At 31.4% G+C, this 25,715-nt stretch overlaps 2 protein-coding genes across 2 annotated transcripts in view; both read left to right on the top strand.

Moving 5' to 3' along the window:
* The window catches only part of LOC141389494 (headcase protein-like), a 518,007-nt gene extending 495,171 nt beyond the window's left edge, over window positions 1-22,836 (top strand). Inside the window, exons 4-7 of the mRNA XM_073961082.1 lie at window positions 6,934-7,122; window positions 16,975-17,063; window positions 19,796-19,895; window positions 20,579-22,836. Of these exons, the coding sequence (XP_073817183.1) occupies window positions 6,934-7,122; window positions 16,975-17,063; window positions 19,796-19,895; window positions 20,579-20,752 (552 nt within the window). The 3' untranslated portion in view covers window positions 20,753-22,836. The remainder of the gene's footprint in view (window positions 1-6,933; window positions 7,123-16,974; window positions 17,064-19,795; window positions 19,896-20,578) is intronic.
* LOC141389496 (uncharacterized) lies at window positions 21,029-22,836 on the top strand. The gene has a single exon (XM_073961084.1). It carries the CDS (start codon window positions 21,029-21,031, stop codon window positions 22,304-22,306), a length of 1,278 nt encoding a protein of 425 aa, XP_073817185.1. The 3' UTR covers window positions 22,307-22,836.
* Window positions 22,837-25,715: the final 2,879 nt, after the last annotated feature.

Here is a 25,715-nt window from a genome sequence, read left to right as displayed (position 1 = left end):
ACGCCATCTTCTATTCTATAGAAGACCTCTAAAGGCGTCTTCTATTCTATAGAAGACCTCTAAATGCGACTTCAATTCTAGAGAAGAGCACTTAAGGCGTCTTCTATTCTATAGAAGACCTGTTAAGGCGTCGTCTATACTATAGAAGACATCTTAAGGTGCCTTCTATTCTGCAGGCGACAACATCTGTCGTCTTCTATTCTATAGAAGACAGAAAACAGATGTTGTCTTCTATAGAATAGAATACCTCTAAAGTTGTCTTATATTCTATACAAGACTTCTAAAGACCTATTATATTCTATAAAAGACCTCTAAAGGCGTCTTATATTCAATAGAAGACCTCTAAAGGTGTATTCTATTGTATAGAAGATCCCTTCAGGCTTTTTCTATTCTATAGAAGGCATTTTCAGGTGTCTTCTTCTCTATAGAAAATCTTTTAAGGCGTCTTCTATTCTATAGAAGACCTCTTGAGTATTTTTCTATTTTATAGAATACCTCTTAAGCCGTCTCTTTTTCATATAAGACCTCTATTATAGAAAACCCCTTAAGGCGTCTTATATTCTACAGAAGACCTCTTAAGGCGTCTTCTATTGTATAGAAGACATCTTAAGGCACCTTCTATTCTATAGTAAAACTCTTAAATCGTCTTTTTCTATATAAGACCTCTTAAGGCGTCTTCTATTCTATAGAAGTCGTATTAAGGCGTCTTTTATTCTATAGAAGACTGCTTGAAGCGTCTTCTATTTTATAAAATACTGCTTAAGGTGTCTTCTGTTCTATTGAATACCGCTCAAGTCGTCTTCTTTTGTATAGCATATTATATTCTAAAGAAGGCCGCTTAAGGCGTCTTCTCTTCTATAGAATACCACTTAAGTAAACGCTTTAGGCGTTTTCTATTCTGTAAAAGAGAACTTAATGCATTTTCTATTGTATATCTACTTATATTGTAATTTAATAGAAGACATTTTAAAATGTCTGAAACAGGCGTATTAGGTAGTCAACAACACATTTTTAGAGCTTTTGGGTCATAATATCAGGAAAAAATGGATTGTCTTTGACTTTTTGGGATACGTTTTATACCCTCAGTATTTATGCTAACGGGGGTATATACACTTTCATACGGGCAAAATGAGCCTCCTCGAAATAATGGTTTTAGACCCCAAGTATGTTTGGACGAAATGTGTTTCAGACAATTTGGAGTATATTTAGCAATGTCCGTCCGTCTGTATGTCTGTCTGGCTGACTGGAGCGTACGATAACTCTCGAATGGATCAAGCGATTCGGTCCAAATTTTGGCTTTTGTTGCCTAATATTTTGTCCAAACTTAGTTTAAGTTCGAAGATGGATTATATCGGTCCACTCCTTCCGGTACCTCTCCCACAAAAGTTCGAAAAATTTGTGCGCACGATAACTCTTGAAGGAAGTAACCGATTTGGTCCATACTTTGCACATCGTGAAACTTCTACCAGACTTAAATAAGGGGCTTAACTGGAGTTTAGCCGCTCAGCTCCGATTTTGATGAAATTTTTTTTACAAGTAGATTTCACTTCCCTGATCACGAATGTACACATAATTTTTTTGGGAAGTATATACTTCCCGAGATATGGGCATTTGAAGTTCCAAAAATTCCCTTGTAAAAAGCCACTTAATGAGAGAAAATTTTTAAATTAGAAAAAAATTGTGTTCCCTTGCCCTAGATTTGCTCCTGTCCATAGGAGAAAGTCTTAAATCGCCGGCCGAAGGCCGGCCAATTAAAAAAAAAACTGTAAATTAAAAAAAAAAAATTGGGATGAGCGGCTAAACTCCAGTTGCTCCAAATAAGGTTCCAATATGGACTCAATCGGTCCAGTACTTCGCGTACCTCCCACACAAAATTTCGGAAAAGTTCAGTTTAGGGCCTAATTGGTACGCACTATATCTCTAAAACGGGCATACCGATTTGGTCCAAGGGGATCCAAAGATCTCCTAATATTTTATCCAAATGTAGTTTAACTTCCAAAATGGTCCATATCGATCTTCTCTTTAGGGTACCTTCACACAGGCTGAGAGTATATCTCTGTCGGCAAAGCCGACTGATACTTTTTTACTTGTGTTTTATCGCCATAACGTTGTTATAGAAGGTAGTCCGTTCAATCCATATATTATTTGCCGGGAGAGGTTCAAACTTCTTGAGATGTGGGTCCTTTTAACTTTACAACCATTGCTGTAATCAAAACGTTTCTATTTTTTTACATTTTGACCAAACAGACTTTGTTTACCTTTTTTGGCACATTATTTGGTAAACGAAAACCAAGGCAGGTTGAATTGAAAGTGACGCCGTTCAATTGATTGTCGGATGCAAACAAAAATTAAACAGAGTGGTGGCAACCCATTTTGGGTTTCACGTTGCGGACATTTTGAGAACAGCGCCTCGAAATTGTCGCAGCTTGTGTGAAGTCCTTGTTTTAACCAGTATGTACAAAATTCATTGCAGAAGTAATATTGCTTAAAGAAAAGACCTATTTTCGAGTAATATGCTTATGCCAGGTGAAAAGAATTTTATGAGTGGGGTCAAAGTGGCTTTATTACACCGTCGTTGAAATTGCCGGTAGACATACATATATATATATATATATATATATATATATATATATACTTACAGTGACTTCCAAAAATTGTCAAAAGTTCTGAAAAATAAAAACTTTAAAAGCATTTTGTGCGGATGATTTTTTATCGAATAACATTATAATTAAGATTCTATATCAATCTTCCGTAAAAACTCATCCAAATATCATGCAGGGATACGAGGTTATAAAAAAGCATAACCCTAGTAAGCACCATTCATTTAAAGTTAGTTAAGGCGCACCGTGACAATGAACGGTTATTTTTGTATATATTTAAGCTTTTCTGAATATATCCCATTGAATATACATAGATTTAAACATTTAAGATGTAATATTTAACGTTTTATTGCCACGTCAGACATTGCCTTTATTTTCAGTGTAGTTCGTTATAAAAATTGTCTATTTAACAGAGCTTATTATCCCTATACGAATTTGTATTTCTCAGCTATATCATAATTTATAAGGGTTAGCTAGCTATTCACGGTTTCAACAATAAATTGTCTGTGAAAATTCCACTGAGTCATTGTGCTGAGCAATGCACGAAAACAAAAGAAAACACATTTTCGCCCCGAAATACCAATAATTTTATTAAGGGTCATGTAACCTTTAGATGGTGAATTTACCTTAAATAATAGAACATGCAAGCAATGTAAAGGTCCTTAAGTGTCATACACTCGAACGTATATCAAGTGTATACATACTGTATGTATATTCAATTGTAAATATGTATGTACATCCAGACATGTGAATGTACCTTTCTATGACAATTTGAATTATTTAGTAAATGATTGTACGAAAATTGATAATAAAAATGCAATAAAAACAAATAAACATATAACCAACATGCGAATGAATTTTGCTGCCAAAAATACATATATAAAATATCCTTGAAATTTCTTCAAACGAGAAAAAAAGTTAAATATAATTTTCTTATAAAAATAAACATCCTGAAGATAAATTGCTAAATTTTTTCTTCTCTTAACAAACGTGTGTAATATATTCTAAGCTAATTTTATTCGTATGGCTTCATATAGAGAACCCACGTGCATATACATACAATCAATTTATTTCAATAGCCTGTTGGAGTCTTGTGTTTTTTGTGTGTTTGTGCGAAGGAAAATAAGTAACAACAGTTTTTGTTTGTAATCAATTGCCAAAAGACCACATACGACATACTTATATATCCTCAATTTCCCTGCTTATGGAAAGGTAAAACCTTATAATAAGAACAAGAAACAATAAAAACCAATTTTATGAAGTACATAATAAACGACAGACAGACAAACAATAACCGTCACTGACTCTGATAAAGGTCTGCAGGACAAAGGTTAAGAATTTAATCAGTTTGTATAGAAATTCCAGAATAGAAAAAATTTAATGAAATAACCTCGAACTGTACAAGAATTGAGTTTAATGTACTTTTAATAATACTTATGTGAGTAATTGCATTGAGACGCCAAAGAAATAGTAATGTTGAGCTTTAAAAGGTTGAGCTTTTAAAGGGGCTTTCAAAGATGTCGTAGTCATACACTGAAAGAAAATTACGTTGTATCAATCAAATTTGTCATTGATTTTGAACCAACGTAAGACTTTCGTTGTATTAATGAAGTTGGGTTTCATAAAATAACTTTCATTATTGTTTCATAGTATTACTGTGAAAGTTTCATAGCAATATTAGAATTGTAACTTCTAACTACTTTGTTGAAAATAATAAAGAAGTATCATTGCATTCAGTAATAATATTAAAGAAATCCACGGTTATTATTATTCAGTATTAATATTCAAAAAATCCACGGTTATTATTCAGTATTAATATTCAAAAAATCCACGATTATTATTCAGTAATAATATTCAAAAATCCAAAATATTAAAAAATACACGCTTATTATTCAGTAATAATATTAAAAAAAATCCATCCAAAATTCAGTAATAATATTAAAAAAATGCACAATTATTTAGTAATAATACTTACAAAATTCACGGTTATTATTCGTTATAATATTCAAAAAAAAAAAAAAATCACGATTATTATTCAGCAATAATATCCAAAAAATCCACGATTATTATTCAGCAATAATATTAAAAAAAATCCACGATTATTATCCAGTAATAGTATTAAAAAAAATCACAATTATTATTCAGTAATAACATTCAAAAAAATTCACAATTATTATTCAGTAATAATATTAAAAAAAATTCGCGGTTATTATTCACTAATAATATTCAAAAAATCCACGATTATTATTCAGTAATAATATTAAAAAAACTTCATGATTATTATTCAGTAATAATATTGAAAAATTCCACAATTATTATTCAGTAATAATATCCAAAAATCCACGATTATTACATTTAAAAATTCTACTATTATTATTCAGTAACAATATTCAAAAAAAAAAAAATCACAATTATTATTCAGTAATAATATTCAAAAAAATTCACGATATTATTCAGTAATAATATTAAAAAAACTTCATAATTATTATTCAGTAATAATATTGAAAAAATCCACAATTATTATTCAGTAATAATATTCAAAAATCCACGATTATTATATAAAAAAAAATCCACGATTATTATTCAGTAATAATATTAAAAAAAAAAAAACCCACTATTATATTATTCAGTAATAATATATTATTAATAATATTAAAAAAACTTCACGATTATTATTTATTAATAATATTTAAAACAATCCACGATTATTATTTATTAATAATATTAAAAAAATCCACAATTGCTATTTATTAATAATATTTGAAAATAATTCCACGATTATTATATATTAAAAATATTAAAAAATCCAAAATCCAATCCATTCTTAAAAAAATCCACGATTATTGACCTTTTATTTATTTTTTAATCATCGATTATTTCTCATTAAAAATAGTTTAAAAAATACATATTTTAAAAAACCCACAATTATTTATTAATAATATTTAAAAATAATTCCACGATTATTATTTATTAATAATATTTAAAAATAATTCCACGATTATTATATATTAATAACATTAAAAAATCCATCTTTTAATAATATTTGAAAATATTTCCACGATTATTATTTTTTAAAAATATTTAAAAAATTCACGATCATTATTTATTAATAATTAAAAATGCTATTTATTAATTATTAAAAATAGTAAAAAATCCACGACTATTGCCCATTAAAAATACTTAAAAAATCCACGATTATTGACCATTTATTTTTTTTAATCCTCGATTATTTCTGATTAAAAATAATTTAAAAAAATACATATTTTAAAAATCTACGATTATTGCCCGTAAAAAAATATTAAAACTCCTCATTATTTAGTAAGAATTGACTGTTTGCGGTGAAATTGAATGACAACACATACCGTCTCGAAATGAGATCGATATTGGCAATTATGTGAAATGGGGATTTCCACCCACGAAAACAAATTTTGATAGTAATACAAAAAATTACACTAAATCATATTCTTTACAGCTCCTATAAATTCAGCTACAAATATGTTAAAGTTTCGAAAGGTTTTAATAAAAGAATACACGTATCTAAGATCAATCCGACTCAGTTATTATAAATACTACCAATATATTACGACAATTGAATTCAATTTCGTATACACAAATACGCAATGTTATGTTAACTTGTATAAGAAAAAATAACAAAAAAACAATAGAACTGTCTACCCCTAAGGATAGAAGAGTTCATAATATATGAAATTTTTGGCTATGTGTTGATATTTCATTGAATTTTCCCTACATACCAGCAGCAGACTTCTCATGAATGATAGTCCTTGTGCTGTAGGAGAATATTGCTTTTGTTGGCAAGTGGCACGTTTTCATTTTATGCTTCATTTATTGGCGCCGCCAAGAAATATATATTGAGCCCCAGACTATTGAAGCACAACAGCACAGAAAATTGGAATTTAAGACAATGGTGGTAGTAAAGGGATAACATCACAGGATTCACATATGAGACCACCAAAGCATAACAAGTATGCAGTTTTTTTGGTAGTATTTTACAAAACAAAAAACACACAACAAGAACTGAAAGGATTCCTCCTTGGAGTTAACGTAATCCTTTTGGTGTTGTTACACCTTTTTTATTCTTTTTTTTTTTTGTGGAATATTGATGTTTTGTGCATATGAAGCATGTTCTCGTTCATTTTGTTTTCATATTCTTCATGGTCAATGTCCTTGCTGTTGTTTTTTTGTTTTATCAAAAACGGCTTATATTGTTTCATATTTATGGTTTCAATTTTGTTTTTTTTTTCCTCTTGTTGCTGTTATTTATGTTTCTTATTAATATGTCTTTTCTACTTTTTTTCCTATTTTTTCATTACAGATTGAAGACGAGGGTAATCATGGCAATGATGAAACCAGACTTTTCATCCTCTCATCATTGGCTCAGTCACAAAAGAGCCGGGTTGCTTGCATTTTATGTGAAGAACCAATGTTGGTATTCGACCGTTATCCTTTGGTCGATGGTACATTCTTTTTGAGTCCCAAACAACATTCAACAGATTGCATTGAGGTAAGTTGCAGGAATGAAAAGGATTTTCTTAAGTTTTGGAAAAAAAAACAAAATTTAAAACAAAAATTTTCAAAATCAGCCTCACAAAGCCATTAAAGCAATAACAACCAAGGCAGTGAAATCTAGAACTGTCTTGGAATATATAAAACATATAAATAACTACTCCCAACATGGTGCGGTAAACATTATATGGGTATCAAGGGTTAGGGATAACGACTACTTAGCAAAACAAGCCAGGGAGCAACCTACAGTAAGACTAAATAACGCCAAACCCTCAAAAACGATGCGACTAGAGCTAAAGACATGGACAAAAAATTAAAATATATCCCTCAGGAGTAGCGAAGAAAAGGAAAAAAACCACAAAAATCCTATGGGGGATCCCAGGCGAGAACAAAGGAACTACTTTTACTAAGTAAAAAGGACATCAGTAGATTGACAGGCATCCTTACAGAACACCTGGGGCTAAATAGGTTGTGCAGAAAACAGTGAATGCAGAGCATGCGGAGAGGATGACAAAACGTTGGAACACTACCTCTGCAGTTACCGCCAGGCCTTCACAAATTAGGACAATCGGGTTTAAAAATTTAAGAGACCATTGTAATAGGACAGTGATCATTAACTAACGTCAACACAATAATCAGGAATTAACTAATTAATTCGTACACTATAAAAATACCCACATGACCCCCAAATTAGAGCGCACAACAGGCCTCCTTATGGCTTAAGTGTATGTCCACACGGACATGTGGTGATCTTGCATCACCCCTCTTTTTATACCCTCAGCATTTATGCTAACGAGGTTATATACACTTTCATACGGGCAAAATGAGCCTCATCGAAATAATGGTTTTAGACCCCAAGTATGTTTGGACAAAATCCGTTTCAGACAATCTGGAGTCGATTTAGCCATGTCCGTCCGTCTGTCTGTCTGACTGGCTGGAGCGCACGATAACTCTCAAACGGATCAACCGATTCGGTCCAAAATTTGGCTTTCGTACTATTTTGTCCAAACTTAGTTTAAGTTCAAAGATGGGTTATATCGGTCTACTCCTTCCGGTACCTCCCCCACAAAAGTTCGGAAAATTTGTGCGCACGATTACTATTGAAGGAAGTAACCGATTTGGTCCATACTTTGCACATCGTGAATTTTCTACCAGACTTAGATGAGGTTCCAATATGTACTCAATCGGCCCACTCCTTCGGGTACCTCCCACACAAAATTTTGGAAAAATTCAGTTTAGGACCTGTTCTCGAATTGATTTGATTTTTGTTGTAGCAACTTGTGTTCACGGCCCTCATACGACAGTATAAGTTTCATTAGGGACAAGTCCATACTTCCTGAAAAAACAGCCTGAAAGATACAAAAAGTGTGTAGTAGTTGGAGCGCAAGATAACTCTCGAACGGATCTGCCGATTCGGTCCAAAATGTGGCTTAGTTTAAGTTCGAAGATATGACATATCGGCCCACTCCTTCAGGCACCTCCCCCACAAAAGTTCAAATTTGTTCGGAAAAATTGTGCGCACGATAACTCTTGATGGGAGTGACGGATTTGGCCCATACTTTACACATCCTAATATATCTACAAGGTAAAGGTCAGGTTCGAATATGGACTATAGTTGTCCACTCCTTCGGGTACCTCCCAGACAAAATTTTGGATAAATTCACTTTAAGACCTGCTCTCGAATCACTTTGATTTTTGTTGAGGCAACTTGCATTCACTGTCTCAATTACGACAGTAAACGTTTTTTAAGGGGCAAGTCCATACTTCTTGACAAAATAGACCGAAAGTTGTAAAAAAACCCCTATGGCACCATATGTAGTGACTTGAACCGAATACTGCGTTCGTCCACACTTTGGATATCGTAATATTTCCTCGAATTTTAGAAGAAATTCGAAGCTGGTGCTCCTTCCGGTACCGTCCCCACAACTTCGAAAATAGTCGCAATATCTCATAAACGGAGCAACCGATTTGGTCCAAACATTGGATATCGAAATATTTTGTCCAAACCTAGTCCACGTTCAAATTTGGGCCTTATCGGTCCAATACTTGGGGTACCAACCACACAAATGTTCAATATTTTGGTTTGGTAAGGGTCAGTTCGAGAATTCTTAGGATATTTTTACAGGGGGTCTCCTAGTGACCCTGTTTACAGCGATATTATGTTTTTCGTAGGCTAGTATGGTACAAAAGCTCTATCTATCGATACCCCCCGCAATTTTTTGAGCTTTAATCCAATCCATATTTTTGTCGGTTCATACGCCCAAAATTTTGAAAACCCCCCAAAATAAATTGGCTTTTTTTGGGAAAAAAGTATTTCCATCCACACAGGCTGAGGGTATATCTCTGTCGGCAAAGCCGATTGATACTTTTTACTTGTTCAATCTAACCTAACAGATTTATGTGGAGACTTATTTGAATACTCAGCTATGAACTATGAAAATGAATAAGTATTTCTCACGAACAAACACGAAGAGGCAAGGTACGACTTCTCTGATATCAACACAATGTTTCTAACACAATGCTAGAGTCAAAATGGAGTTTCGAAGATAGTACGATACCCTATGTAGAAAGACTGAACTGCAAGTCGTTACACTGGCGGCTTGATTCATGTTAGAAAAGTTAGAGGTTGTCTTGCATCCGACTGGAACTCAGTAATGAAAGGCGTAAAGGCATTTTAAAAGGTTCATTGCTAGAGTGCTGTAAAAGCGCCATCTATAACTCAAATAATATGAATAATTTTTAAATTCATGAGCATACTTTAAGGCTCCCTGAAAATTACAACATATTTTATTTAAAACATTTAAAATTAAGCGAGGTTCTTGAAAATATTAAAGTAGATACGATAATGTAGTTATCATGTTCTTAAGGCAAGATTAAACTATTATAGGACATTGTTTTAAATTCCCCAACCTTTAGGCTGCTTATTAACACCAATAAAAAAGTATCGGCAACGCAAAAACTAATTGAGACAATAAAGAGTTTACAGCACCCACTTTAACCCATCATTCTATTTTCCTCTTTTACACAAAAATCCCAAAATTGTTTTCTAATACTTCAAACACAAATTATTTCTTAGTAATTGCATCTTAGTAGTACCTCTACTACTATAATTCCTTTGAAAGCCCTGTCACATAATTTACAGTAAAAGTGTATGCCATTTGTTGTTAATAATACCTCAAAAAATAAAAATACATTTCCCACATTGTCGTTAGGATATTATCCCTTTTATTGTCAAGTGGAAATAACGGAAACCAAGTATACAGTAAAATGCAACATCGAGGATATTGTACTCTTAAGAGTCGGGAGGGGCGGTAAGAGTTTGGCAATTTAGAACCACAAAAGACACACGTCGGCAGACATGCACACACCTTTGTTTCAGTCGTAAATCTTGTTTAGAGCTTATAACATTTTCCTGTGGCACATTTCATTACCAAAAGCAAAGGAAAGAGGCAACATGACATACACATTTGGCGGCTGGCAATATGGATGACGATGATGATGATGATGTCGGTCGGTGACGACTATGTACTTTGGCAATGGATCTTGCAACGCAATGAAATGCAGTCATTGTCAGTGCAATTTATGCAACATTTAAGCAACCATAATTATGCCAAAAACCCAACTCTAATAATCGACTTTAATGTTGCATTTAGTCTTGCATTCATCTTACAGCATGGGTCCATTACCCACTCACTATGTTGTGGGTTCTTGGCGTCTGGCATCGGTATCAACTATGTTAAATGCGATAAAACCTCATCTTAAACTTCCCTCCTCTGTGTCGTTTCATCTTGGCATGATGCATTTCCAACTTTCTACCTTTGCACTGCACTTCTCTGCAATTATACTTACACCGATGTTCTTTTGCAGACCATAAACACTTTTAACTGCTTTCCTAACTAAGTTAGCATTAATGTACAACTTTTTCATCCTTCATACAGTTTCAGTTTGGCTTGACATTGCAACCTTTGAATAATGACGGGTTGTGGTATGGTGGTGGTGGTGTACATGAACTGCATATGTTCAGAAATAAAACTATTTTGTGTGTGGGTTAGGCTAAAGTTTGCCAAAAGTTTAACTCCTAATGCAATTGCAAGAAAGTTAAGAAAGAGTCCGTCCGTCCTTCCATTCATCCATCTACTCATTCATCAACAAACCTACCATCCAACTGTGTAAGCGCCTTTCCTTATATCTTCCCTTCCTTTACAACCACGTTCTTTATTTTGTTACTTTATAAATGATTATGTCTACACTTTGGTACAGACACATTCCTTAATATACACTGACACTTACAGACCCACCGTTTCTATCTTCTCTCTGTCCTCCTCCCAAAAGTTCACCTCATGTCGCCTATCTGTGGTGCATTTAGGGTTTCATTCAAGTAAACAGGCAAACTACTTATAATGTTTAAACACTAAAATTCAGTTTGTGTGTTTGATGGCGGTAAAATTTTCCAATGAAAATTTTACTTGATTACACTTACGACTGATGTATTTTATGATGTGCATAGTGTCTGGCATTAATGGATGGGATTATGTAGCCGAAAACCCAGTGAAAAGTTTAGCGGGTTAAACAATCAGCTATAAATTGAATTCTCAAAGCTCAGGAGGAAAGTATTTTGTTAGGATTTTGATTTGTAATTTATATTATAACTAACGCCATCTATATTTGAAAGTGATTGAAGTTGTATAGCCACGAACGAACTAGTTCAGTTGAACGATTCACTGAAAAGAGTGACTTAATTAGATCGATTAAGTTTAAAAATGTTGTCTATTTTGTCTATAATTTATCGTTGGAGTCGAGCTTAATGACCGATGATTTTTGCAAGTGAAAAAGGAAAGCCGAAGATTCGAACCCGCGCAACCACCACTATGTGACATGTTTCGCCTTTGGTAGATGCTCATCAGACATATCGGCTGTGGAGCGGCTTCGCTATCATACAACTTTTCCTCTTTCAAATGGATTTTTTAAGGTTGTTTATTAATAGAGAGACTGAATTTGGTCGTTTAAGTTTGTTCATTAAAAGTTAAGTTAAGCAAAAAACTGTATGGCTCCACTGAAACATGTCGGCCAGTAGATGGCGCTTTCTTGAGGCACATTTTTTGATCATGATAGACTTTGACGGCTTATAACTTTGTAAGGCACAATGATATTAACATGAATTTGGTGGCATATGAAAGCTATGAGAGTGTACTTTACATCACAATACCTATATCACACGTTGTCTGAAATGTTCTTTCTAAAAAAAAAGCAAACAATGTTGTTTTTATTTATAATGCCTGGAACTTTTCAGCCCATGGAGAAAACGACTAAATTATATATGGGAGGAAGGTCTAGCATTCATATGATACCATTAGCATAGCACCTTTGGTTACTAAATTATATGCAAATTGGCCCCCATGAAAGCGCCATCTATTGACAGACATGTTTCGCTGAAGGCAAATCAGTTTTTCATGATTAACTTTAAATACGTATAATTCGGCAACCCCTCTTGCTATTGGTATAAAAAAGGTGTCATATGAAAGGTAAGGATTTGGTCTTTTGAATGAATTACTCAAATGGGACTTGGGCACAAAAGTCCCTGTCTTACAAATATAAACATTGTTCTTTAAATAAGTCCGAAACTTTTCATCCTATGGGTATGTTGCTAATTTTCATTTAAAGTAGATGTTCTCAGCTTTCATATGTCACCTTGTTCGTGTTAATAGCACAATTAGTTGCAATACTGTAAGCATTTAAAATTAAACATGAAAAACCTGTATAGCTCCACACAAACATGTCGGTCAATAGATGGCGCTTTCTTGAGGCCAATTTTTTGTCATGATTGACTTTGACTGCTGATAACTTTGTAAGGAATCATGATATTAATATGAATTTGGTGGCATATGAAAGCTATGAGATTGTACTTTCCATCGCAATACCCAAAACACACTTTGGCTGAAAAGTCCTGGTCTCAAAAACGCAAAGAACGTTGTTTTCTGTTATAAAGCCTGGAACTTTTCAGCCCATTGAGAAAACGACTAAACTATATAAGGAGGAAGGTCTAAGCTTTCATGTGATACCATTTTTGTCGACGTAGCATCGTTGGTTCACAAATTATATGCATTTAAATTCAATGTAGAGAAAAAAATTTGCCTCAAGAAAGCGCCATCTATTGACAGACATGTTTCGCTGAAGGCAAATCAGTTTTTCATGATTAACTTTAAATACGTATAATTTCGCAACCACTCGTCCTATTTGTGTAAAAAAGGTGTCATATGAGAGCTAAGGAACTTGTCTTTCGAATGAATTACTCAAATGTGACTTGGGCTGAAAAGTTCCGGTCTAACACATTTTAACGTTGTTTCTTAAATAAGTCCGGAACTTTTCAGCCTATGTGTATGCTATTAATTTTCATTTAAAGTAGATGTTCTCTGCTTTCATATGCCACCTCGTTCATGTCAATAGCGCAATTAGTTGCAAAATTGTAAGCATTTAATGTTAAATTTGAAAAACCTGTATTGCTCCACAGAAACATGCCGGTCAATAGATGGCGCTTTCTTGAGACCAATTATTTGGGCCATGATTGACTTCGAATGCTTATAACTTTGTAATGCATCATGATATTAAAATGAATTTTGTGGCATATGAAAGCTATGAGAGTGTAATTTCTATCACGAAACCCAAATCCCACGTGGGCTGAAAAGATCTGGTCTCAAAAAAGCAAACAATGTTGTTTTCATTTATTAAGCCTGGAACTTTTTAGCCCATGGAGAAAACGACTAATTTATTTAAAGGAGGGAGGTCTAAGCTTTTATATGATACCATTTTTGTCGACGTAGCATCTTTGGTTCGAAAATTATATGCATTTAAATCCAAAGTAGAGGAAAAAATTGGCATCAAGAAAGCGCCATCTATTGACAGACATGTTTCGCTGAAGGCAAATCAGTTTTTCACGATTAACTTTAAATGCGTATAATTCCGCAACTACTCGTCCTATTTGTGTAAAAAAGGTGTCATATGAAAGGTAAGGAACTTGTCTTTCAAATGAATTTCTCAAATTGGACATGGGCTGAAAAGTCCCGGTCTTAACAGTGATAAACATTGATTCATAAATAAGTCCGGAATTTGTCAGCCTATGTGTATGCTATTAATTTACGTATAAAGTAGATGTTTGCAGCTTTCATATGCCACCTTGTTCGTGTCAATAACACAATTAGTTACAATACTGTAAGCATTTAAAGTTAAGCATGAAAAAAGTGTATGGCTCCACAGAAACATGTCGGCCAATAGATGGCGCTTTGTTGAGACCAATTATTTGCCCACGATTGACTTCGAATTCTTATAACTTTGTAATGAATATTGAAACTAATGTGAATTTTATGGCATATGAAAGCTATGAGATTGTACTTTCCATCAAAATACCCAAATTCCACGTGGACTGAAAAGTCCTGGTCTTAAAAACGCAAACAAAGTTGTTTTCATTTATAAAGTCTCGAACTTTTCAGCCCATGGAGAAAACGTCTAATTTATTTAACGGAGGAAGGTCTAAGCTTTCATATGACACCTTTTTTGTCGGCATAGCATCCTTGGTTACCAAATTATATGCATTTAAATTCAATCTAGGGAAAAAATTGGCCTCAAGAAAGCGCCATCTATTGACAGACATGTTTTGCTGAAGGCAAATCAGTTTTTCATGATTAACTTCAAATGCATATAATTTCGCAACCACTCGTGCTATTTGTGTAAAAAAGGTGTCATATGAAAGGTAAGGAACATGTCTTTCGAATGAATTACTCATATGGGACTTGGGCTGAAAAGTCCCGATATTAACAAAGATATACCTCACGTGAAGGTAACCATGAAAAAAACTAATTTGTTTTGCCTTCGTTTTTTCTTCGTTTGATTTTTTATCATACTAACGCTGTATTCTTGTTTCCCTCTCTTAATTTCCTGTATTTTTGTTAACAATGTTTACTGGGTTATTTGCATTTACTGAGCTCAAAGCCTGCAGTGTGTGCGTAGGCGTTTTATGAAAGATTTACCTACCATTTGGAAAGTTTTGCAACTTTCCATCCAATCATATGTCATATGCGCTGAGCACAAGTTATGTGTCAGTCATTCTATTTGGTTCACAAATTATATGCATTTAAATTCAATGTAGAGAAAAAAAATTGCCTCAAGAAAGCGCCATCTATTGACAGACATGTTTCGCTGAAGGCAAATCAGTTTTTCATGATTAACTTTAAATACGTATAATTTCGCAACCACTCGTCCTATTTGTGTAAAAAAGGTGTCATATGAGAGCTAAGGAACTTGTCTTTCGAATGAATTACTCAAATGTGACTTGGGCTGAAAAGTTCCGGTCTAACACATTTTAACGTTGTTTCTTAAATAAGTCCGGAACTTTTCAGCCTATGTGTATGCTATTAATTTTCATTTAAAGTAGATGTTCTCTGCTTTCATATGCCACCTCGTTCATGTCAATAGCGCAATTAGTTGCAAAATTGTAAGCATTTAATGTTAAATTTGAAAAACCTGTATTGCTCCACAGAAACATGCCGGTCAATGAAAAAAACTAATTTGTTTTGCCTTCGTTTTTTCTTCGTTTGATTTTTTATCATACTAACGCTGTATTCTTGTTTCCCTCTCTTAATTTCCTGTATTTTTGTTAACAATGTTTACTGGGTTATTTGCATTTACTGAGCTCAAAGCCTGCAGTGTGTGCGTAGGCGTTTTATGAAAGATTTACCTACCATTTGGAAAGTTTTGCAACTTTCCATCCAATCATATGTCATATGCGCTGAGCACAAGTTATGTGTCAGTCATTCTATTTTACATTTGCAACTAAATGCATTTATATCAAATTAATATATCTTCCCCTTCCCCAGCAAACAGAAACAAACATGATGCATTAATTTTTATTTATTTATTTTTGTTATTGTGTGACAGTTTAGAAAAAGAAAAATATTAACTGTATGTGGGATGTGTAGTGGGTTTACGGAAATCTATAGTTGTTGCTTTTTCTTAACCTAGCCCAATCGAATATACATACGTGCATGGAAAGTTTAATACAGCATTTTTTTTTTTTTTTTTGTTTACTTGTAAATTTGTCTTTCCCTTATGGTTATAATTTTTCATTGTTTGTCTCGTGGCTGTCAGTTTAGGAGGCGTTTATTATGTTACCAACAAACAAACAATGTCTGATAATGTTTCTTGTGTCTTGGGCCCTGTGTCATGTCAGTTTGGCTGGCTTAATTTCTCTTCAGCTATCCTTGTGCCGTTATGTTCGATCGGCGGTGGTGTTCATCAGCAGCAGGCTTGACTGGCTGGCTGTCTGTCACCCACTGAAATATTTTGTATGTTTGGGCTGTTTGTTTTTTCTGTTTTAATTTACGACCCAAATGTATTCATTGTTCTCTGCAGAGTTTTTTCTTGGTACTTGTTTTGCATTTGCTTTCCATCATCACCATCATGGTTCCTGAAAATTGCATTTTTTGCTGTTCCTGTTCTCCATTTTCCATGTCATATTGTGTCTACTGTTGTTTTATTAATTTTTTTTTTTTCGTCTGGTTTATTTGTTTTGTCGCCTTTTGGCCATATTATTCTTCTATACATGGCCATTTATCTCTTACACAGTTGCACTTGACTTTCGGCAGTTGTTTGTTATTTTTAACTCGCAAAAAAACAAACCAAAATTCTTTGTCCAAGCCTAAAGTTTGACTTCCACTTCCGTTTGTGTTTGAAGGGTTGTTACATTAGTTTTTTACACCCTCAAAGGAAGTAAAATGTCAGTTATGCTTCCTTTGTTTGTTTGTTATTTACACAAGATTTCTGATTGTTTTATTCCTTTTTTTTTTCGTTTTCCTTGCAGGTAAAATATGAAGGACGCTCTGTTTATTTGACTTGCGTTTGTATGCGCTGTCTGGATGGTACTTCTACTCATCGTAACATTAGCTGCAGGTAAGTTTTTCACAGTTTTAGAGAGCTTGTTTAAAGTTCTTCTGGAAATAAACAGAAACAGAACATACAAATATTACAAATATTTAATTAAAGGAAATTATTTAAAAATTTATATATTTTAGTTTTCAGAAATTAAAACGAAAATAATTAAATTTAAATATTAATATTATTTGTTAATAATATTATTATTGAATATTAAAAAATATTTAGAGTTAATTATCATTTTTTTAATTGAGAGAAATTAATGCAAATTAAGTAAAAATTTATTAAATTAAATTGAAATATTTAATTTATTTTTTTATTTACCTCTTTCATAAAATGCAGTTTTAAGCCCTAGGGTCGATTAGAATTAAATTGCAAATTGAACTACTACATGTTTATATATAAAACATATTAATTCCTTTAAAAAATAGGTTCTAAGTTCTGATCAATTATTTGAATATGACGTACTGATTCCCCTGCGAACATTAAATATTAAGAAAATATTTAGAGTTAAATTGTATAACTTTTTTAATTGAGGGAAAATAATTAAAAATTAAATTGAAATATTTTATTTTTCAGAAATTAAAAATAAAACAATTTAATTGTCCTGCGAATATTTATTATTAACCAAATATTTAGAGTTAAATTTTATATTTATTTATTTATCTATCTATTTATTTATTTATGTATTTGTTTATTTATTTGTTTATTTATTTATTTATTTATGTATTAATTTATGTATTTATTTAATTATTTATTTATTTATTTATTTATTTATTTATTTATTTATTAATTAATTTATTTATTTATGTATTTATATATTTATTTATTCATTTATTAATTTTTTATTTATTTATTTATTTATTATTTATTTATTTATTTATTTATTTATTTATATATTTATTTATTTATTTATTTATTTATTTATTTATTTATTTATTTATTTATTTATGTATTTATTTATTTATTTCTTTATTTATTTCTTAATTTATTTATTTATTTTATTATTATTTTATTTTTTATTTATTTATTGATTTATTTATTATTATTTTTGCATTTTATTTTTTTTTTTAGAAAATAAATGAAAATGTATTTATTTATTTAATAATTTATTTTTTTAATTATTATTTTTTATTTTATTTTTTGGTTAGAAAATAAATGAAAATTAATTAATTTTCTCTCATTTATAAAAAAAATTATAAAATTTGACTCTAAATATTTTTTTAATATTTAATAGGTCTGTGCGATAACCCAAAAATTTTTACAAAATTTTTACTGAACGCTATTCGATAACAAAATTAATTGTCCAGTAAAAGAGAGCGAGTTCAGATGGATTTTTTGACAGCTCTGTGACTGAGAACTTGCAAATTTTGCTGGAAAAATTTGTCCCGTAAAAATTTGTATGTTTGGTTATTTTCCCATGTTATATATAAAACATGTTACTATCTTAAAACAATAACAAAATAACGAACATTAAATATTAAGAAAATATTTAGAGTTAAATTTTATTTTTTTTTTTAATTGAGTAAAAATAAATAAAAATTCAATGGAAATATTTTATTTTTTAGAAATTACAAATAAAACAATTTAATTGACCTGCGAATAATTATTATTAACAATTTTTAAATTTTATATTTATTTAATTTATAATTATTATTTTACTTTATTTATTTTTTTTTGAGAGCAAATAAATTAAAATTAATTAAAATTATAAAATTTTACTCTAAATATTTTTTTAATATTTAATAGGTCTGTACGATAACCCAACAACTTGTACAAATGTTTACTGAATGCTGTTTGATAATAAAATTGTCCAGTAAAAGGGAACGAGTTGAGAGAGATTTTTTAAATAAAATTTAACACTAAATATTTTTTTTAATATTTATTAGGTCTGTACGATAACCCAAAAATGTTTACAAATTTTTATTGAATGCTGTTCGATCACAAAATTGTCCAGTAAAAGAAAGCGAGTTGAGAGAGATTTTTTGACAGCTCTGTGACTGAGAACTTGCAAATTTTTGCTGGGAAATTTTGTGCCGTAAACATTTGAAGTTTGGTCAGCTGACTTTTAATCAGCTGTTCAATGTAAACAACTTGAAATGCTAACATTTTGACGAAGAAAATTTCACAATTTCACATTTTTTAGATTCTAAAGCGTTGCGAATAATTAAAATGCAATTTTTAAATTTATGTTTTTGTTCCATTTGGTTTAAAATATCAAAAGAAAAGAAAAACAATTTTCATATATTTTGGGAAACAACTGACTTTCTTGCAAGTTCTTACGAAATGTAGTTCGATAACATTCTGCAATTTTTCTTGCTTGATAGAGTAAAATTCACTGAGAGAAGTTGCTGGAACTTGCTGAAGTAGTTTTTGCTGGGAAAGTTATCGTACAGACCTAATGTTAAAAGGATTGTTTATTCAAATTCTTTTTAATTTCTGAAAATTAAAATATTTCAACTTAATTTAGTCCATATTTACATTAGGCAATTTTCCCTGCGGCAATTGTCAATTTGATGGAGAGAGGGGTGAGAAATATGGTAACCCTTTGCCTCTCAATACCCTCTCTCACATACAAACTGACAATTGCCGCAAGGAAAATCGCCTAAGGTATCGCCTAATGTAAATGTGGACTTACTTTTCATAGTAATATTTTAGTTTTCAAAAATGTTACAGAAAATATTTAAGTAATACTACAACTATGTATTGACCAAATATTAAATATTTCATGTTTGTTGCTTTATTTTTAGATTCTGTGGTGAGAAATGGGACGGTTCTAATCTAGTCTTGGGCACCATGTATGCTTATGATATATTTGCTGCTATGCCATGTTGTGCAGAACGTCTTAAGGTAAGGAAAAAAATAAAAATTAATATTTCAAGAAAAATGTTTATTTCAAAACTCAAAAGATGTGTAACATATACAACCCATGGTCCAAAAATGTAAATACAGTTGGACTTCTCTATAACGTAGCACTTGGGTACCGACGAATTAAGCTAGGGTCACATTATATTTGCTCTAGCGACCGGCAGTGTGCGCTTACTGAGAGCAAATGAGCGTTAATAATGCATTGGAATTTATGCTCACTTGCTCTCAGTAAACACACTCCCCCTGTCGATGGAGCAAATATTTGCCTAGTGTGACCCTAGCTTTATAGAGAAAATTCGTTATAGAGAGACTAGTTTGTGTGAGAATGTCCACTAGTGTCTTAAAAACAACATCGTTATAGAGAAGTATTCGTTACGGGGAAGTTCGTTATAGAGAAGTTCGACTGGAGATATAAAATAAGCTAATTTAAAAATCTAAAGGTAAGGTCACATTAGGCAAATATTTGCTCCAACGACAGCCAGTGTGCGCTTACTGACAGCAAGTGAGCATAAATTTCAATGCATTATTTACGTTCTGTTGCTCTCAGTAAGCACACCTTACCTTTAGAAAATTAATGACACAACAGCCCTAAAATCATTAAAGTTATTAAAGTTATCTAATATCCCCCTTTGTTTTCTTCTGTTTTTTTTTTTTTTTCATTTCAGTGCAATAATTGCTTCAAATTGTTGTTACATCCACAACAACGTCTCAATTTCTATAGTGACTATTCGCATTGCGTTACATGCCCCTACTGTGCCACTCAGGATACCCACTTTGTTAAGCCATTGACTTACTGTTACACCAAATGCCTGACTGGGCGTCTATCTGCGATCGCATAACATGAGGCCTCGTTGGAGTTGCCATCAAACACAGCCGCCGGACAATCAACAACGGCTGGGGCAACTTCAACGAGCCTCTCTAAACAAAAGACCACCACCAACAGCAACAGCAACAACAAAAAGGTGGTCTTATACAATCCCAATATTGATTATTCGGCACCATTGCAACAAGAAATTAATGCTGAATTAATTGGGTCTCATCCTCATGCTCAACAATATCACAAATCACAACAGCAGCAGCCAGGACAACAGGTAAGACCAACTGCAGGCCATGGTATGCGTTCGTCCTCCTTGTCGTCGTACAGTAATAACAATACAAGTGGAGCAACAGCAGCAGCTGCCGGAGCTGGAACGTCGTCTGTGACGGCTACTACTTCGCCCTCCCTTTCATCCAACACTAATTCAACAATTGTTAATAATTTAGCATTAAAACTAAATGAACAATGTAATATTAGTAAATTAAGTACGGCATCACAGGCAACAACAACAACTAATTTTAATTTAAATGAATTTAATGCAATGAAAAATCATAATGTTGCCATTATGGCACAACAACAGCAGTTAGTAGGCCCTCAGTTAGGTTTAATGCAACAACCACAACAGCAACAACAACAAAATAATGATAACAGTATTAATAATTTATTACTTAGTAACAATGCCAATAATCATGTAACAACCACATTGAACATGAATAGTAAAATATGGTCCTCCCAGCAGCAACAACAACAACAACAGCAACAGTTGCAGCAATTACACCAACAAAATCTATATCAATCATCATCCAATAATTTCCCCCTGGATTCGATGGCAAACACCAACCACTGCAGCGAAGCCATGATTTCCTCATTATGGGGTTCGGAGTCAAGCTCCAGTGGTTGTTCATCGGGTTCTGGATCTCAGCCATCGTTGAGTCCCACCCTCTTGAATTCTGCACCGAATTATCGCAGCAACAGCAAGGAGTCTTTGTGGTCTCAACAGACCTCACCATCGACCAGCAGCTCAGGTTGTGGCAACCAACTCAGGGATACTTATTACACAGGTTCTTCAAAATTGTCCACCACCAATACTTCACCCACCTCCTGGTCGATGACAAACCAACAACAGCAACCACAACAACAACAAGCCCACTTGCTGTATGACACAAACGAGATGAGTTTTTCCAAAATGAACAACATTTGGGAAATACCCCAGCAGAACACCACCAATGGATCGGCAACCGCCACATTTAATCATCATGATTTATTCCCCGAATTGTGGAGTAACCTTAATGCCACTGCAACTGGACAACTCCACTCCACCAACACCACCTCAACAACTGATAATATTTCAGATATTAGCTCGAATACATCCTCATCAAACAATGATTGTGGTGATATTTGGCGTTCTAATAGCAACGCCACCACCGCTGCTACTTTGATGCAACCCAATGCCAGCAAGGCCATGCTTGGTACAGCCAACCCAGCTACCAATTTGAATATGAATGAAAATAATACCAGCGGTTTGGGAGCCGCTGCTTGCATGCAATTGTTTTCCGATGAATTCCTATTTATGTAAATTTTGCAAAAACAACTTTTGCATAAATTCAAATAATTTAGTGAAATTTTTTTTATTAACAAACAAAGAAAAAACAAAACGAACCTAACTTAATCATAAACTTCCCTTAACAAAACGCAAAAGCAAAAAAACAAAAAAGTTTTTTTTTTTAGTGAAAAGTAAAACGATTAAAAAACAAAAATATGTAATTTTAAATTTAAACTGAAGAAGAAAGAATTACGAGAATTTTCTTTTGATTTTTTTTGTTTTGTTATTTTTTATTTTAATTTTTTTTTCGCGGTATACATTAATATATAAATTTTTAGTTTTATTCTTTTAGCAAAAGTATTTCTTTTCAAGCCCACACATAACAAGATGTATAAATCCTTTTTATATACTGTGTTAGTATATAATGTAATATAGAAGAAAATAAAAAACCCTAATAAACAATTTTACAACCCAAGTCTATTATTTTTTTGTTGAATTTTGTTATTATTTTTCTTCCATTTCTTTATTTTTTTCCTTCATTTCTAAAAACACCAAAACAAAAATAATAATTATTTTATTTTTCGTGGAGTAACATAACAAACATCACCATTTTCGAAGTAACGTTATTTGAAAATTTATTAATATTTTTTTTATTAAAAATAATAAATAAAAACAACATTATGCTGTGTTTTTCAATAAACATAAAAAATCCAACTAATATTTTATATAATATAATATTATATAATAATTACTTATATCCCTTTCTTTTTCATTAATATAATAATAATAATAATAATTAATATAAATTAAGGCAAACCATTATAAAGAAAATGTTTCGTTTACTACTTCTTTAGTTTGTGAATTTCGTACATCTTTACCTAAACAATTGGTAATTAATATAATTAGTTTATAGCTTCTTTCTATTGTAAAGAAAAAAAAAAACATTTAAAGAAGCTAAAATGTTATTTGAAATTTTAATTATAATTAGTATATAGTAACAACAAAAACAAAGAAGAAGCACGTACAGACAATTTCGTTGAAAAAAAAGGACGGAGGAAATTGAACTTTAACAAGTGGTGGGTTTAGGTATTCAAGGTCCAGTTTTAAGGTATATGTTTTTGAAAAAGCCGATAATTAGTTTGCCATTTGGAGGTTGTATATAATTACAGAACTAATTAAAGAATTAAAATTTTGCAAATAAAATCTAAAACTGTGCTGTTTGAGATAATTGAGTAGAAGTAACTTCAAGTGGACATTCTTCAGACTAGGCCCTAGTCACTAGGGTCAGTTGTTTAAGAAGATAGGAACAAATCTTCATTATCTCAATTAAGTTTCCAAGTTGAAACATAAGATTAATTTAGGCCTTACTTCAACTCTTTCAGATGTAATTCGGATTTATTAATAGTATTTTGAGAATTCTATTTGTAGTTCGATAATTCCATTTGTAATTCGAATTGTTCCATTTGTAATTCGAATTATTATATTTGTAATTCGAAATATTCCATTTGTAATTCAAATTATTCCATTTTTAATTCGAAGGATTTCATTTGTAATTCGATTTATTCCATTTGTAATTCAAATATTTCATTTGTAATTCGAAGGATTTCATTTGTAATTCGAATGATTTCATTTGTAATTTCAAATAAAATAATTCGAATTAAAAATGAAATAATTCGAATTTCAAATGAAATAATTCGAATTACAAATAGAATATATCGAATTACAAATAGAATAATTTGATTTAAAAATGGAATAGTTCAAATAACAAATATAATAATTCGAATTACAAATAGAATAATTCGAATTACAAATAGAATAATTCGATTTAAAAATGGAATAGTTCGAATTACAAATTGAATAATTCGAATTACATCTGAAAAAGGTGAATTCTCAAGTGGACATTCTTCAGACTAGGGTGATTTGATTAAGAAGATAGGAGCAATTCTTTATTATCTCAATCAAGTTTCCTAGTTGAAACATAAGATACATTTAGGCCTTCTACACCTGTTTCAGATGTAATTTGAATTATTTTAATAGTACTTTGAGAATTCTATTTGTAGTTCGATAATTCCATTTGTAATTCGAATTGTTCCATTTGTAATTCGAATTATTTTATTTGTAATTCGAAATATTCCATTTGTAATTTGAATTATTCCATTTGAAATTTGAATTATCCCATTTATTATTCGAATTATTCAATTTCTAATTCGAATTATTCCATTTGTAATTCAAATATTCCATTTGTAATTCCAAGGGTTTTATTTGTAATTTCAAATAAACTAATTCGAATTAAAAATGGAATAATTCGAATTACAAATGAAATAATTCGAATTACAAATGAAATAATTCGAATTAAAAATGGAATAATTTGAATTTTAAATGGAATAATTCGAATTTCAAATGGAATAATTCGAATTACAAATTGAATAATTCGATTTAAAAATGGAATAGTTCGAATTACAAATAGAATAATTCGAATTACAAATAGAATAATTCGATTTAAAGATGGAATAATTCGAATTACATCTGAAAAAGATGAATTCTCAAGTGGACATTCTTCAGACTAGGGTGAGTTGTTTAACAAGATAGGAATAATTCTTTATTATCTCAATAAAGTTTCCTAGTTGAAAAATAAGATAAATTTAGGCCATATTACACCTTTTCCAGATGTAATTCGAATTATTTTAATAGTATTATGAGAATTCCATTTGTAGTTCGATAATTCCATTTGTAATTCCAATCGTTCCATTTGTAATTTGAATTATTATATTTGTAATTCGAAATATTCCATTTGTAATTTGAATTGTTCCATTTGTAATTTGAATTATTCCATTTATTATTCGAATTATTCCATTTGTAATTCGAATTATTCCATTTGTAATTCAAATTATTCCATTTGTAATTCGAATGATTTCATTTGTAATTTCAAATAAAATAATTCGAATTAAAAATGGAATAATTTGAATTACAAATGGAATAATTTGAATTACAAATGGAATAATTCGAATTACAAATAGGATAATTCAAATTATTAATAGAATAATTCGATTTAAATAAATAGAATAATTCGATTTAAAAATGGAATAGTTCGAATTACAAATATAATAATTCGATTTACATCTGAAAGAGGCGAATTCTCTTGTTGTCAAAAGATTATTTTTTTTTTTCAATAAATCTCTAAGAATTTTTTTTCACAAAATTTAATATTAAACATTTTTGGATAACGGAAATATTTGATGTTCATTTATAATTAAAACAATTTATTTTGACAAGAAAAGAAAGCATCAGCCGGTCTTACTGTGCCACACTGAATGACTTCCGATAACCTTCGAAATTTTGTAGGAATATGAGTACATTTTAGGACGTAATCTGTGTGTGTAATTATAAAGGTAACAATCAATATTTAAATGGTTGCAAATTATGCCAAAAAATTTTCAATAGA

The sequence above is a fragment of the Musca autumnalis genome, unplaced genomic scaffold (genome assembly GCF_047663935.1).
Source record: "Musca autumnalis isolate F117 unplaced genomic scaffold, ASM4766393v1 scaffold_1, whole genome shotgun sequence".
Lineage (NCBI taxonomy): Eukaryota > Metazoa > Arthropoda > Insecta > Diptera > Muscidae > Musca > Musca autumnalis.
The sequence above is the reverse complement of the archived record's forward strand: the minus strand, read 5'-3'. Positions and strand labels throughout refer to the sequence as shown.